Source organism: Rhinatrema bivittatum, chromosome 2 (assembly GCF_901001135.1).
Source record: "Rhinatrema bivittatum chromosome 2, aRhiBiv1.1, whole genome shotgun sequence".
In the NCBI taxonomy this organism is placed as follows: Eukaryota; Metazoa; Chordata; class Amphibia; order Gymnophiona; family Rhinatrematidae; genus Rhinatrema; species Rhinatrema bivittatum.
Genome location: NC_042616.1, coordinates 458,472,050 through 458,489,782, shown reverse-complemented (window position 1 = coordinate 458,489,782; position 17,733 = coordinate 458,472,050). Strand labels below are relative to the sequence as shown.

Sequence of the window (17,733 nt, the reverse complement as noted above, 5' to 3'; positions counted from 1 at the left end):
CAGAGGTCTCCATTAATTTTTCCACCACTGAGATGAAGCTAACTGGCCTGTAGTTCCAGCCTCCTCTCTGCTGTTACTCTTGTGAAGCAAGACCACCACTGCTTTCTCCAATCTTGCGGCACCATTCCTGTTTCCAGGAATCTACTGCACAGGTCCTTCAGCGGACCTGCCAGCACATCTCTGAGCTCCTTCTATATCCTAGGATGTACTTCATCCGGCCCCATGGCCTTGTCCATTATCAGTTTTCCTAGCTCTTCCCATACATTCTCTTCTGTAAATGGAGTTTTGTCTACTCCAACCATAGTCTTGTTAACTAGCGTCAGTCCTTTTCCAGGGTCTTCTTTAGTGAACATCGAACCGAAGTAATTGTTTAATATTTTGGCTATTTCTTTGTTGCTCTCCCCCTATTGATCTTTGTCTTCTTTTAATTTCACTATACCACTTTGGAGCTTTCTTTCTCTGATATATCTGAAAAATGTTTTGTCAACTTGCTTTACCTCTTTGGCAATCCTTTCTGCTGCCTTTTTGCTTTCTTTCTTCATCTCCCTCTGTTTCAACAGATATTCTTCCCTGTGTTCCTCTTTTTGGGATCCTTTACATTTCTTAAACGCTGTTCTTTTGTTTTTATTTTATCAGCCACCTCCTTTGAGTATCAGATCGGTTTCTTATTTCTCTTACTTTTGTTTACTTTTCTAACATATAGATTTGTTGCTCTTGTAATTTCTCCTTTCAGTTTGGCCCACTTTTGTTCTACCTCTCATTTTTTTCCCAGTCTTTTAGTTCTACTTCCAAGTACTTCCCCATTTCGACAAAGTCCGTATTTTGAAATTCAAACCTTGGGTCTTCGTGTGACATTTCCGTATCTTATGTTATATGAAACCATACAGTTGATGATCACTGGTGCTGAGGTGGCCACCCTTCTGGGCATTAGAGACATTATCCCTGTTAGTGAGCACTAGGTAGAATAAAACTCCCTCCTTCGTGGGTTCCATTACCATTTGGTTTGAAGACAGCCCCTTGCAGGGCCTCCTCTATCTCTCTACTTCTGGTAGATTCTGCTGAAGGGATTCTCCAGTCTATGTTCAGCAGTTTAAAATCTCCAACAATCAACACTTCTCCCTCCTTTCCCACCTTTTGGATGTCTTCAGCAAGATCTCTGCCCAGTCTTCCTTTTGAGTCGGAGGCCTGTAAACCCACTCCAGTAACAAAGGATGCATCATCATCTTTTTTTTAGGATGGCCCATTATGCTTCTTCTCTACCCCCAGTTCAGTTGCTTAGATATTGATTTTTTAGTATAAAAGGGCTACTCCTTCCCCTTTCTGTTCTCTCTGTCCTTCCTTAACAAGTTATAGCCCAAGATGGCCGCATCCCAATCATGAGACTTTGTGAACCATGTCTCTGAACAGCAAAAATGTCCAAGTCCGCATCCAACATAGGGCCTGCAGGTCTGGGATTTTACTGATCAAACTACAAGCATTATAGTCATAGCTTTCCACTTACTTTCCCTTGATTGTTTTGCTTCTTAGACACCTTTTTCTGCTTTTGAGCTGACTGATTTTGTTGTTTTCTCCTCCCACATCTTTTATAGTTTTTATTGCTCACCTCCAGATAGATTCCTTTCTTCACCCTCTGATATGTGAAGGTATTCCCCCTCAGGAGAAAAATCCAGTATTTCAGTTGAGGTTCTTATGCCCAGTGCTGACAGTTCCCGCGGTGAAGTATCCACTAGCATGGGACTTGCAGCAGCTCTCACTATGTGGAAAAACATCCTCCATCTTGGACAGCAGAGGCTCTAACCCCCCCCCCCCCCCCCCCTTCTGTTTTCAGGTGTCAAGAAGGCAAAGTAATGCTTCACTAGCTATGATAATTGGGCTCTAACTGGTTGAGGGGGACCCTCTAAGCTGGAGTTGGAGGAGCTACATCTTCCTCAGAACTCAGATGGGCTTGGTCTCACTTAAAGCTGGATATAAGGATGCAGAAGAGTTGGCCACAATTGCAACGGTGGCTGCCTCCGAGGCACTCTGTGCCAACTACATCGACAATTTTCAAAGATCAGTGCTTCTCTGCATCAATAGTGCCAGCAGTTCCTTCCATGCCATGACATCCACAGCAGGACTTTAAGTTCTATGTCGAATTACTGTTCCAACACTGCAGTAGCACCATGGTTATCTGCACCAAGTTCTTAGATGACACCTTGGAGTGTATGATCTTGTGCCAATGACACGGACAGCGCCCTGGTGGGCACTGGTTCTGGATAGAGCAGATGACTTAGCACCATGGGAATCTTCCACACCAAAAACAAAGATGGCATCTAAGTTAATAAGGTTATGTCCATTTTCAGGTGGGCCTTCTCCTGCAGGTTCCTGCACTCGTGGAAGTGACATTTTCGGCTCTATTGGGGATGGCCCTGAAGGGGCTCCCCCTTACTACTTAGGCATCTTTCTCCACAATCCCTCTCATTCCAAAAGCTTCTATGCCATGCTCAAACCCTGACCTGGGACAAATCTGGAGCCAAGTGCCATGAGAGGAAGTTTGTTCCATGCTTGTGGGGATGAGAGAGGGAAGTGTCCTGCATGGATTCCTTGTGTCTGGAGCTCAAAAATGCTTTGCTCTGTGAAGAACAGCCAGCTTGCTTGGCCTTATGCCAAGGCTTAAGGATCTTACGCATCAGCACCTTCTGATGGGTCTTCATTTTCCAGACAATACTGCTGCACTCTGGGGGACATGAGACCATAACTGTAATAGTTCGATGAGTCAGAGGTCCAGGCCCAAATATCACTGAGCAAATATTTGTGATGGACATATATAGCACCCACAGAAGTAGGCCTTAAACCTGTTTAGCATGAAACTCTTGGCCTTGCGATTCTCAGACTTCAACATTTTTATTGTTGGTAGAACTTAAAAATTTCTGTTGGCAGTGCTGCCAAGTTAGCAATGAGGCAGGAAAAAAAAGTTGGCAATAGGCCTCAACAGATAGAAAATACTTTTGAGAGCAAATGGAAAACTTCTGTGCGGGTAGTTCGGACAAAAAGACTGAAAAAGCTCACGAAGCGGTGCACATGTGCAGGATCTCCTGAGCTTACTCAAAAAAAATTTACTTGCGCTTTGACAGCTGGGACTGTGTTGGTTACCGTCAGATGATGTCATCCATGCAAAATGGTTAATTCATGTCTGCCTTGTCAAGGGAGAATTACTGACAACTGTATGAAAGTCATTGCATTAGTAAAATGATGATTATATATATATATATATATATATATATATATATATATATATATATAGATATATATATCTATAATATGTTAAAAATCAAACCAAAAATGTCATCTCTTTTCCAGTTGTCAAGGAACCATACAACTTTTCTCTGTTTTTCAGCTAATTCTGCAGCACATTAACAAAACTGGGTTGGAGTTACATGAAGAACTGATGGTAATTTTATTTTAACTGCACCAGGTTTCTTAAAAGCTCAGATTAATGCAATTGTAGTTCTTCCTTTTATAAACTGCACCTGCTATGGCAGTTGAAATCCCTTCTAGAACTTGTTGATTTCGCTTTGTGTTACAATCATTGATCTTAAAATGGTTTACTGTAACTCTGTTTACCTGAGTCAAAAACTAAAGCAGCTAGAATATTTATCTGGGGCTAGTCTGCATACCACATTATTTCTATTTTACATTCTCTTCTTTGGCTCCTATACAATTTTGTATTCAGTAAAAGGTTGCCACAATGATTCTCTGACTGAGCTTTCTGCTATACCATGACTGTATAAATCTACAAGAGCTCTCCGCTCAGCAAATAAAATGCTTTTTGGGGTTTCTTCCCCAAATGTTGCATACTTATCTAAAACAAGGGACAGGGTCTTTTCTCTAGCTGGCTCGTGCATATGGAACTCTCTTCCAGAATCGTGGCGTTTCACAGATTGTCTAAAAACTTTTTAAAAGGCTTTAAAGACTTATTTGTTTATCCAGGCTTTCTAAGCAATATGGACCATTCAATCAAGATATCCGTTGGATTGCTGAGTCTCTTTGTCTTTTCTGGTTTTTTTTTGTTTTGTTTTTTTTACTGTACTGTCTTTAAATTATGTACATACATATTTGTAATCTGCCTCGGAATATGTAGTGTATAAATGAGGAATATACGTTCAATAAAAGTATGTAATTGAATTATTAGCTGGGCATTAGTTATATCTGGGCTGATATTTCCCCTTCCCTCCAATATATTGATTCCCAGATTCACCTCATATACCCTTGCTTAGTGCTCATGTCTACACATTTTCACCTCATGGTAACTGTGTAAACCTACCCTTCTCCTCAGATTTTCCTGCATCCCTATACACTGTTCATTCTTTCCATGATCGGTAGTGAGGGAAGCACATTGGGTTGCCCTGTTGAACAGTGGCTGTCCAACCTAGGACATGCAGTTTAAACTCATAATGGGAATGGTTTACTTCCATGACTCTGAAGTGGATATACTGTGCAGGAGAGAGGTACCTGTTGTACACAGCAGGAAGTATCAAATGTCCCTGGAAATGTTAGAGATTTCACAAGCCTGGCACATTTGACATTGGGTCTCTTTCATCACTTATAGGTACCTTCTTGATCTCACTCAAATACTTTGCTTTTGCATTCCCCCTTGCTTATATAGGAACACAAGTAGTGCCATGCTGGTAGAGGATGCAGACTATTAAAAATAAAATCCTATTTTAAAAGCAAAGTAATAATGAGTAATAATGAAGGGGACTGTGAAGCATGGTCAAATTTATAATCAATCACCCTTTGTAAGGTATGGAACACAATATCAAAGAGAACGCAAAGTTCTGTACAGTTTTTCTGCCTTCTCAGTCTTTTTGGCTAAGATGACTATCATCACAGACAGAGGGAAGCTGGCGGCATAGAATATAGTTCTAAGAGATCCTTCTTGGCCTCTTTTCAACTAAGATCCAAGTGCAGGGTCTTAGCTATGAACCGAGGATGGTTCCTTCTTGGCATTTTGGCTAAGACTGAAAAGCTATACAATATACAGGCTTAACACACTCCTGCCCAGCCCTAGTGGGGACTCTGTACTGTTTGAACTTTTACCAAACCAGAAGGATGAAACCTCCCATTTTAAAAAAAAAAAAAGTGTGTAAATCTGCAGCTCATATCTTCCACTGTAGGAATAGCCAACTCTGGCTCTCATCTGTCTGAGGTGAAGATGAATGTCAGTTTTAATTGGGTAATAACTGTATTCTGTCTCTGCAAAGAGATTTGCACAAAGGTCTTATGTAAAAAATGTAATATTAGCATTACAGGGGCAGATCCTTAAAAAGATTGCATGCCACTATTGGCTGGTACTGAGTTTCTCAAATGTCATGTCTTGGATAGGTCATAATTATAGGCATTTATCTTAACTGACAACACTAACTACAGTAAGTACTTTGCTGTGCTGGAGAAGGGGAGAGTGTCTTAGGATGGCAATTGAAACCACATGTACTGCCTTGTCATGATGTACAGAATCATAAAGGAACTATTTCATTATTGAAGATGCCCTAGGCTCACTTTGTTCACCTTGCTGCAAGGCATCAAGAGGCATCTAGCCAATCAGATTGCTGGATCTGCTATTCCAAGCCCTCGGGTGCTTATAAAGGGCTCGGAGAGAAGGGGGCGCTAAATGGTATTATACAGTATGAGGGGGGTGACAGCCAATCAGAGCACTGGCTTTTTACTAAGTAAATGTCCTGTGAGCAATGTCTCACTTGGGAAGAGAAATCATTTTCTGCAAGGGAGGTGCAAGGGATCATGGTATAATTTGAAAGAAAAGAGGAAGATAGTTCCAAGGAGAGTTTTAACATTTTTATAAAGCAGTCTTTTTTTTTTTTCAGTGTATCTTGAGGATTTTCATTTTCAGTTTTGAAAAATTCCCCTGTTATGGTTCAGGTTGGGGGATCATTCTGCCCAATGGATTACATCCACTGCAAACATGAGGGCCAGAGTATAGCAGAACTCTCATGAGGGGAGATTCATATTAACTTGCAGAACTCAGCTCCCAAAGGCTGAATCAGCTAATGCTCATTTGTACACTCTATATAGCATTTTGTAACAGAATATGCCTTCCTCACATAGGAAGCATGTTCTGCTTTAGTTTGAGTTCTCTAGAAGCTCCGAGTTCTGTGGATTTTCTTGCATAACTCAGTGGTTCAAGATATAATTTATCTTGAGTTGTAAGCCTTGCGTGTTTGCTAGACCCTTCTTGCCAGTGCTAGATTAGGGACAGGTACCATGGCCTACATTCTCAGAAGCCAATTCAGATTTGTCACAATGTTGCTGTAGTGGAGTAGCCACCTAGTGGTTAGAGCAGAGGGCAGGAAACCAGGGTTCAAATCCCACTGCTGCTCCTTGTGACCTTGGGCAAGCCACTTCACCCTCCATCGCCTCAGGTAACAAAGTTAAATTGTGAGCCCTGAGGGGACAGGGAAATACCCACAGTACCTGAACGTAATCTGCTTTTAAGTGCTGAAAAGCAGAAAACAAATCAAATAAATAAATAAAATACCGCAGCTTCCTTCATCTGAGGAATTCTTACAGCTCATGAAATAGCCCCCTCGGCAGGCTTGCAGATTCCTTTTGAATGATATTTAGAACCCAAAACATCTGCATGGATATTTCATAACCCGGGGACGATGCTCTGCAAACCTCCTTCTTACTTGCTATGGCATTCTGCTCTGGAAATTAGGATTTTCCTTTCTGCTGAGGAGTATTATGGGAGTATTTGAAAAAGTGTGTTCAACACCAAGATCACAAGACAACATTGTTTACAAAATCCCCAAGGCTTCTAAAGTCATGGCCTTTGCTTGACCGTACTGCTCAGTTACCTTCACTATAATCCAAAGGCCCAAAATAATAAGATGCTCTTAGCAGAGTGCCGTGTTTTACCCTCAGTTGTGCGCACGGTTTTTTTAAATCTCAAACTGTACTTCTGAAGCAGCAAGTTTTGTGCCCATAAAATGTACAAGTAAAACTGTGCGAGCTGCTCAGCGCTGTTGCATGGAAATCCCATGCTAATAAAAGCAGTGCAGCGAGGTGTGCTGGCTTAACTCAGGTTTTCTTAGCGCTGGGACCTGTAATTGGGATTTATGGGCAGAAAACAGACTTTGTAAACACAAAACGTATTCTGAGCATAAATAAGATTTATGTGCACAAAAATGTTTTCTGAACTGAAAGCATTTTGGTGTGCATAAATCATATTTTATGCACACAAAACAAGCATAAATCATGTTTTATGCATATTAAAATCTTTATTTTTGTGCACATAAATCCTGTCCAAGAGACTCCACCCACCACCCAAGTCAAATGTGTAACTAGGATTTGTGTGCAGTTTTTAACTCCCGATGCATCAGCGTACCATTTGCTTACTGCATGGGGAGTTCAATTTTTTATTTTTTTTTAGTGCCTACATTAAGAGACCGTGTGCTTCAGCGCAGTCTTAAGGCAGAGCTTAATACATCAGCCCCCAGGTTATCCAACCATGGTGCCAAACTAAATGCTAACTGAAACCCTACAGGAGAAACTAACCTAAAAAGAAAGCGTCTAGGTCAGCCTGTCTTGGGCAGCAAATATCTCCTGGGAAGAAAGCAGATATGTGGCAGGAAATGGAAAATCAGGTAACCTGTGTAGGAGAGACCCACTCTAGTCATTAGACTAACAGCATCAGTTCTGAAACAGAAAATAAAAACAAATCTTCTTCTGTCCTTAGCGGGCGCCTGTCAGAAAGCAGCAGGTCAATGAGCTCCACTCTGACATAACACAGAGGCCCAATGATCCACAGAAAACAAGACAAGAAAAGCTTAAAAATGCTGCTTCACAAACTAAAGCCTGTGGTCAGTCAGTTTAAAACTTAACAAAAGTGTTTCAAAATGCTGAATAGTAGCATAATAGAGGTTGACAGTAAAGGACCATTTGGCCCACTAATCTTCCCAGTTCCTCTTTCCTACACTGTTCCAAGGATCTCTGCCAGCTGTACACGCTTGACCGCCAGCAGCACGTGTTGCTACTTTTTGGCCCTAGCAAAAAAAAAAAAAAAAAAGAGTAGCTAAGTCAGACTGCAGCTCATGCTAGGAATCTTGCTACCACCTCCTGATTTATAATCGGAGAATGACTAACCCCACCCTCCATGGCTCCTGCAGATTAATTGACTTTGCCTTCCTCTTGGGAGGTTGATGTAGCTGTATCATCATCATCCTGTGCAAGTCAATTGTGTCATCTCTCCTTTTTCACCCTCTCCCAATCTAGGGAGATGAGCAGATACGTTTCCAAGTCCAACCACAAAGTACCTCTCACTCTCCATTTTCTTTACCCTAATTCTCCCTACCACTGCAATCTCTCTGCCCTCTCTTCGGTGTTATTTCATTGTCCCTGTACTCCCTGCCAGGGATGCCGAGGGCATGCTCACAGAGGCAAACTGCCCCATGCTTTGAGCGACCCAACACCACCATGGTGGCTCCATGCCCATCACTAATTTCCCGTCACCCAAGTGCTCCTGGCCCCCCCGTTGCAGCTGAGTCACCCTGGGGCCCTGCACCCTCTTAAGGTCAAGCCCTGCTCTCCCACAAAACATGGAGAGTGCCAGGAGGGCGGGCGGGCACTGGAATCACTGCTGTCCATCAGGCTTGGGGCACTGAGCCCTCTCTCCCCAGTCTCCACGCTGCAAACCAAGCCCACCACTCCCCACCTTCTTCTAGTTGTTGCTCTGCCACCCGGCGCTTTCTCGACGCAATTCAAAATTTTATTTATAAAGCATTAGAAAGCAGAAAAAAATCAGGGAATTCCCCCCCCCCCTCTCCTCGCACAGTAAACCAACGCCTGCTGGTCAAGGGTTGGGGGGAGATTTCCTCCAGGGCAAAACGTCTCAGTTCTCCCCCCTCTGCTACGGAAAATCTGCCAACTGCGACAGACAGACGACGAAACTGGGACCTGCAGCTCTAGCAGCAGGAGGCTCTATCAACTCCTTTCCATGGTGAACGGTACTTAAACTCAACGGCAGCAGCTGAGATAGCAAGGAAACGGGGGGGCTGGGACAACGCTATAGAAAGAGTCCAGGACTGTCAGGGTAGAGCTCTGAATACTCATCCCTGGACTGGTTTGGCTTCAAAGAAATTGACCTTTCTATAACAAAACCCACCAGAAGTGTTTAACAGCAGCAGAGTCCCTCAAAATAACATCTAAACTCCATAAACCTGACCCCCCCCCCCCAAGCAAAGCAGCGTGAAAACTGGCTCGGGAACAGAATCAATCGCTTGTGCTTTCATTAGCCTGCAGATGGCAGATCCATGTCTGGCACCAAAACAAAGGTGTTTGTAATTTTATTCTTTTTTATTTTTCTTTTTAGATCGATACATCCAACATGTCCAAAGTCCTCTACAGGCAAAAAAAAAGAGTCATCGACAACCACATCAGTTGCTTTCTTATTTTGTTGCACATTAAACAGCAGTGTGACAGGATGACCTTAAATCTTTCCATCTGCAAAGACCTGCCAGTGCCCCCCACCTCAGCACTCTATTATTCCAGCCCTGGAAGCCTCCCTCCCCAACTCACACATGGTTCTTCCAATGCACCTCAATCATGACCTCATTGCACCCCTGCTATTCCAGTGCTGGGACATATACACAGAGCTCTGCCCATGCACCTCAATCCTCACCTGATGCAGCCCCTGCTATTCCAGTGCTGGGACACACACAGCTCTACCCATGCACCTCAATCCTCACCTGATGCACCCCCTGCTATTCCAGTGCTGGGACACACACAGCTTTCCATGCACCTCAATCCTCACCTGACGCATCCCCTGCTATTCCAGTGCTGGGACACACACAGCTTTCCATGCACCTCAATCCTCACCTGACGCACCCCCTGCTATTCCAGTGCTGGGACACACACAGCTTTCCATGCACCTCAATCCTCACCTGACGCATCCCCTGCTATTCCAGTGCTGGGACACACACAGCTTTCCATGCACCTCAATCCTCACCTGATGCACCCCCTGCTATTCCAGTGCTGGGACACACAGCTCTACCCATACACCTCAATCCTCACCTGATGCATCCCCTGCTATTCCAGTGCTGGGACGCACACAGCTTTCCATGCACCTCAATCCTCACCTGACGTCCCCTGCTATTCCAGTGCTGGGACAACACACAGCTTTCCATGCACCTCAATCCTCACCTGATGCACCCCCTGCTATTCCAGTGCTGGGACACACACAGCTCTACCCATGCACCTCAATCCTCACCTGACGCATCCCCTGCTATTCCAGTGCTGGGACACACACAGCTCTACCCATGCACTTCAATGCTGACCTGATGCACCCCCTGCTATTCCAGTGCTGGGACACACACAGCTGTACCCATGCACCTCAATCCTCACCTGACGCATCCCCTGCTATTCCAGTGCTGGGACACACACAGCTCTACCCATGCCCCTCAATCCTCACCTGACGCACCCCCTGCTATTCCAGTGCTGGGACACACACAGCTCTACCATGCACCTCAATCCTCACCTGACGCACCCCCTGCTATTCCAGTGCTGGGACACACACAGCTCTACCCATGCACCTCAATCCTCACCTGATGCATCCCCTGCTATTCCAGTGCTGGGACGCACACAGCTTTCCATGCACCTCAATCCTCACCTGACGTCCCCTGCTATTCCAGTGCTGGGACACACACAGCTTTCCATGCACCTCAATCCTCACCTGATGCACCCCCTGCTATTCCAGTGCTGGGACACACACAGCTCTACCCATGCACCTCAATCCTCACCTGATGCATCCCCTGCTATTCCAGTGCTGGGACACACACAGCTCTACCCATGCACCTCAATCCTCACCTGACGCACCCCCTGCTATTCCAGTGCTGGGACGCACACAGCTTTCCATGCACCTCAATCCTCACCTGATGCACCCCCTGCTATTCCAGTGCTGGGACACACACAGCTCTACCCATGCACCTCAATCCTCACCTGATGCATCCCCTGCTATTCCAGTGCTGGGACGCACACAGCTTTCCATGCACCTCAATCCTCACCTGACGTCCCCTGCTATTCCAGTGCTGGGACACACACAGCTTTCCATGCACCTCAATCCTCACCTGATGCACCCCCTGCTATTCCAGTGCTGGGACACACACAGCTCTACCCATGCACCTCAATCCTCACCTGACGCATCCCCTGCTATTCCAGTGCTGGGACACACACAGCTCTACCCATGCACCTCAATGCTGACCTGATGCACCCCCTGCTATTCCAGTGCTGGGACACACACAGCTGTACCCATGCACCTCAATCCTCACCTGACGCATCCCCTGCTATTCCAGTGCTGGGACACACACAGCTCTACCCATGCACCTCAATCCTCACCTGACGCACCCCCTGCTATTCCAGTGCTGGGACACACACAGCTCTACCCATGCACCTCAATCCTCACCTGACGCACCCCCTGCTATTCCAGTGCTGGGACACACACAGCTCTACCCATGCACCTCAATCCTCACCTGACGCATCCCCTGCTATTCCAGTGCTGGGACACACACAGCTCTACCCATGCACCTCAATCCTCACCTGATGCATCCCCTGCTATTCCAGTGCTGGGACGCACACAGCTTTCCATGCACCTCAATCCTCACCTGACGTCCCCTGCTATTCCAGTGCTGGGACACACACAGCTTTCCATGCACCTCAATCCTCACCTGATGCACCCCCTGCTATTCCAGTGCTGGGACACACACAGCTCTACCCATGCACCTCAATCCTCACCTGATGCATCCCCTGCTATTCCAGTGCTGGGACACACACAGCTCTACCCATGCACCTCAATCCTCACCTGACGCACCCCCTGCTATTCCAGTGCTGGGACGCACACAGCTTTCCATGCACCTCAATCCTCACCTGACGTCCCCTGCTATTCCAGTGCTGGGACACACACAGCTTTCCATGCACCTCAATCCTCACCTGATGCACCCCCTGCTATTCCAGTGCTGGGACACACACAGCTCTACCCATGCACCTCAATCCTCACCTGACGTCCCCTGCTATTCCAGTGCTGGGACACACACAGCTTTCCATGCACCTCAATCCTCACCTGATGCACCCCCCTGCTATTCCAGTGCTGGGACACACACAGCTCTACCCATGCACCTCAATCCTCACCTGACGCATCCCCTGCTATTCCAGTGCTGGGACACACACAGCTCTACCCATGCACCTCAATGCTGACCTGATGCACCCCCTGCTATTCCAGTGCTGGGACACACACAGCTGTACCCATGCACCTCAATCCTCACCTGACGCATCCCCTGCTATTCCAGTGCTGGGACACACACAGCTCTACCCATGCACCTCAATCCTCACCTGACGCACCCCCCTGCTATTCCAGTGCTGGGACACACACAGCTCTACCCATGCACCTCAATCCTCACCTGACGCATCCCCTGCTATTCCAGTGCTGGGACACACACAGCTCTACCCATGCACCTCAATCCTCACCTGACGCATCCCCTGCTATTCCAGTGCTGGGACACACACAGCTCTACCCATGCACCTCAATGCTGACCTGATGCACCCCCTGCTATTCCAGTGCTGGGACACACACAGCTGTACCCATGCACCTCAATGCTGACCTGATGCACCCCCTGCTATTCCAGTGCTGGGACACACACAGCTGTACCCATGCACCTCAATCCTCACCTGACGCATCCCCTGCTATTCCAGTGCTGGGACACACACAGCTCTACCCATGCACCTCAATCCTCACCTGACGCATCCCCTGCTATTCCAGTGCTGGGACACACACAGCTCTACCCATGCACCTCAATGCTGACCTGATGCACCCCCTGCTATTCCAGTGCTGGGACACACACAGCTGTACCCATGCACCTCAATCCTCACCTGACGCATCCCCTGCTATTCCAGTGCTGGGACACACACAGCTCTACCCATGCACCTCAATCCTCACCTGACGCACCCCCTGCTATTCCAGTGCTGGGACACACACAGCTCTACCCATGCACCTCAATCCTCACCTGACGCACCCCCTGCTATTCCAGTGCTGGGACACACACAGCTCTACCCATGCACCTCAATCCTCACCTGACGCATCCCCTGCTATTCCAGTGCTGGGACACACACAGCTTTCCATGCACCTCAATCCTCACCTGACGCACCCCCTGCTATTCCAGTGCTGGGACACACACAGCTGTACCCATGCACCTCAATGCTGACCTGATGCACCCCCTGCTATTCCAGTGCTGGGACACACACAGCTCTACCCATGCACCTCAAACCTCACCTGATGCATCCCCTGCTATTCCAGTGCTGGGACGCACACAGCTTTCCATGCACCTCAATCCTCACCTGACGTCCCCTGCTATTCCAGTGCTGGACACACACAGCTTTCCATGCACCTCAATCCTCACCTGATGCACCCCCTGCTATTCCAGTGCTGGGACACACACAGCTCTACCCATGCACCTCAATCCTCACCTGACGCATCCCCTGCTATTCCAGTGCTGGGACACACACAGCTCTACCCATGCACCTCAATGCTGACCTGATGCACCCCCTGCTATTCCAGTGCTGGGACACACACAGCTGTACCCATGCACCTCAATCCTCACCTGACGCATCCCCTGCTATTCCAGTGCTGGGACACACACAGCTCTACCCATGCACCTCAATCCTCACCTGACGCACCCCCTGCTATTCCAGTGCTGGGACACACACAGCTCTACCCATGCACCTCAATCCTCACCTGACGCATCCCCTGCTATTCCAGTGCTGGGACACACACAGCTTTCCATGCACCTCAATCCTCACCTGACGTCCCCTGCTATTCCAGTGCTGGGACACACACAGCTTTCCATGCACCTCAATCCTCACCTGATGCACCCCCTGCTATTCCAGTGCTGGGACACACACAGCTCTACCCATGCACCTCAATCCTCACCTGATGCATCCCCTGCTATTCCAGTGCTGGGACGCACACAGCTTTCCATGCACCTCAATCCTCACCTGACGTCCCCTGCTATTCCAGTGCTGGGACACACACAGCTTTCCATGCACCTCAATCCTCACCTGATGCACCCCCTGCTATTCCAGTGCTGGGACACACACAGCTCTACCCATGCACCTCAATCCTCACCTGACGCATCCCCTGCTATTCCAGTGCTGGGACACACACAGCTCTACCCATGCACCTCAATGCTGACCTGATGCACCCCCTGCTATTCCAGTGCTGGGACACACACAGCTGTACCCATGCACCTCAATCCTCACCTGACGCATCCCCTGCTATTCCAGTGCTGGGACACACACAGCTCTACCCATGCACCTCAATCCTCACCTGACGCACCCCCTGCTATTCCAGTGCTGGGACACACACAGCTCTACCCATGCACCTCAATCCTCACCTGACGCATCCCCTGCTATTCCAGTGCTGGGACACACACAGCTTTCCATGCACCTCAATCCTCACCTGACGTCCCCTGCTATTCCAGTGCTGGGACACACACAGCTTTCCATGCACCTCAATCCTCACCTGATGCAGCCCCTGCTATTCCAGTGCTGGGACACACACAGCTCTACCCATGCACTTCAATGCTGACCTGACACAACCCCTATTATTCCAGTGTTGGTGACTCTGTGGGAGAGAAATGTAAGGGCTGAAGTACAAAATCCAAGAACAAAATCAGACTCCCATTATCCAGAAAAGAAATGGTCAGTGTAGAAGACTGCCATGGTCCAGCCAAATAGGACAAAACGTTTAGCATAAAGTGAGTACTCACGAGGCATGATTCCCTGGTTCACCAGTTCTTCCCGCGTCCTCCGCTGCTGGAGCTTCAGCTGCAGGACTGTGGGGCAGCAGAAAAAAGAGAACACCCATCAGGAAAGGATGAAATGGAGAATGGAACATGAAGTTTTGCTCTTTATCATGGCAAGATAGCTGGCAAGTGAAAAGGGAGAAAGATAGAGTTCCCCTTAGCCTACAACAATAGCAGAAGCAGCTTGAGTTTCGTGGTTTCCGTCACTGTGGGCTGCTGGGGAGGAAGTTGCGAAGGGTCTTTACAGAAAGATTAAAAAATAAATAAATTAGCAAAAGTAGAAAAGTTTTTTTTTGTTTTTTTTTTAACTTAGCTACTATTACAGAGTACAATGATGATTTCAAAAATACAATTTCCTTGCCATGCAAAGAGCAATGTAGTTTCTGTAGCCTGTTTTCTGCTCCTTGTTTTACTTGTATAGGAAGGGTGAGTGGGAGGGAGGTGGGGAGATCTGGGTTAGACAGTGGCAGATTAATAGCTCCCTGTTGACAGGTGCTTGCACTAATGACTGCTTACATTCCATTTGTGGTTTTATCTACTAATTTTTTTCCAATGGAGCTATACATTTAAATGTTTAATTTATAACAATGCAAACATTTAGACATAAAAAACGCAATTTAAAACAATTTTTAAGAAACCCTGCCCACCTCTGGCAGCTGTCCTGGAGGAGGGTTAAGGGGAAACTTGTCCTCACACGGACCCCCTTAACAATCCTTTCATCACTGCAGTAAAAAATCTCCTTCACTGCTATCCTGAGGAGAAGCAAAGCCCAAAATGCTGTCCTCTATTTGTCACAAAATTTGCTGTTTGGAGGCTTGACCGTGAAAGAGCAAAAGTGTAACCCCCCCCCATCAAAAATACTAAGAAACACACATTGGTCTGTTAGACTGAGAGACTTTTACCTCCTCTGTGACTTCCGCATTACTGAACCACTTGACCAATCATTCACCAGGCCATTTGCACTACTGATGAAGCGGTAAACTCAGTTTCCCTTCTGCTCCTGACAGTACTTTCATTAAACCCACTTTTGGGCGTCAGTGAAACTAGCACATTTACTTTCACAGCCAAAGTACGCAGCTCTACAGCCTCTTCTTTCACAGGCTAAATGTGAGAGGACATGGTTATCAAAGGTCCCTGAGATCAGGCCCACGGGAGAGCTTCTGTCAAGGGCAGCCTGCAGGTTGTGGGCAGACTACCAGATGGACATTCTTAGTATGACTCTACCATGATCTTAACAAGTCTCAACCATACTGGATGGGCTGCCATCTTTCCCCCGAGGTTTTCTGAATGAGATCTTCCAAAAGAGTGATGCCACCACAAAACAGTTTCACTTGCCCCAATCTTCTCCCAAGATAAGAGGACTGGGACTTGTGGCTCATTTATTCCACACAGGCTCCTTGCCTGGTTATTTCTATCCACCTCTGCTGCTTCCTCTCTGTTAGCAGGGGGGCTCTGAAGCTTTGCTGTAGGATTTCACTGCCTGCTCCAAAACTGCTTCCAGATGGAAGAAAATATAAAGGAGGAGAAACAATATAGTCTGCATGTTTCATACCCTCTCTTCTTTTTCCCTAGATTAAAATGTGCAATACTACACTGTATGCTTCCAGAAAAATAGTTCATCAGCCCTAAACTGTTATGCTACATGGCCCACAGCTTGAAGGAGAAATGACAGGGCTGCCATATGAACACAGCCTCTGCTCGCATCCCAAACCATTCAGAGGACAGCAAACTGCAAACTAGAAATATTCTGAAACAAACTCTGTCCACTGGTTCTTGGCTCTTCCTGGGTCCATGGCTTAGCTTACTGAGCTGGGCACCTTTGTGTCAACTGGTTTAACTTTGGCTTTGCAACCCAGGGGAAAAAATTGTTTTCTCATCCAGGAACAGGAAGCAACACACAGACTCTTCTTTCCACCTCTTGCACATCGTATTTCCAAAAGATATACAATCACTGTTCAGTTTTATATTAAGCTTCAGTTCAAACAGACATTGCTTATTACAGCCACAATGGCACAAAACAGACTTGCTTACCTGTAACAGGTGCTCTCCTAGGACATCAGGAAGTTAGTCCTCACACATGGGTGACATCACTGGATGGAGCTCGGCATGGAAAACTTATGTCAGTTTCTAAAACTGTGACTATGTACACTGAGCATGCCCAGATTGCACTATACCATGCGTCCACCAGAGTCCCTCTTTAGTCTCGTAACATAGAATTAGGAAAAAAATTAAAATAATAAACAGGAGAAACCCAACTCCGTGGGGTGGCGGGTGGGTTTCGTGAGGACTAAAATCCTGCTATCCCAGGAGAACACCTGTTTCAGGTAAACAACTCTACTTTCTCCTAGGACAAGCAGGATAGTAGTCCTCACACATGGGTGAATCCCTAGCTACAGGCTGTTCTACCAACACAAAAAGGCACCAACAGATATCAACCGGGTGCCAACAGGCATAACAACCATAGTGCTGTTGGTAACAGAGGAGGAGACAGCCTGAACCCAAACAATGGACCCTAGCCAGGGAGAATTAGGTTCTACACATCAAAGAGATTCCGGAGGGCAGACTGGCCTAACCTACTGTCATGTCGGCCATCCCTATCCAGATATAAGTGTGATGTGAATGTGTGGAGAGAACTCCACATCGCAGCCTTGCAGATCTGCTCACAAGTGGGCTACCAACATTGCCATGGTTCTGACAGAATGAGCCTTGACATGAGCCCCAAGATGCAGTCCCGCCTGGGCATAACAGAAGGAGATGCAATCTGCTAGCAACAACAACTCCCAATCTATTCCTATTAAAAGAAATAAAAAGTTGGGTGGACTGTATGGGCTTCTGTCCATTACAGGTAGAAGGCTAAGGCTCCCTTGCAATCCAAACTGTGCAGGGCTCA

General features: G+C 46.9%; 1 protein-coding gene across 8 annotated transcripts in view; it reads right to left on the bottom strand.

Annotated features, from left to right (window-relative positions):
* The window catches only part of MRTFA (myocardin related transcription factor A), a 308,975-nt gene that overhangs the window by 116,431 nt on the left and 174,811 nt on the right, over positions 1–17,733 (bottom strand). For all 8 annotated transcript variants that reach the window (XM_029590436.1, XM_029590438.1, XM_029590440.1 and 5 more), the window contains one exon: positions 14,808–14,873. In XM_029590436.1, the coding sequence (XP_029446296.1) occupies positions 14,808–14,873 (66 nt within the window). The remainder of the gene's footprint in view (positions 1–14,807; positions 14,874–17,733) is intronic.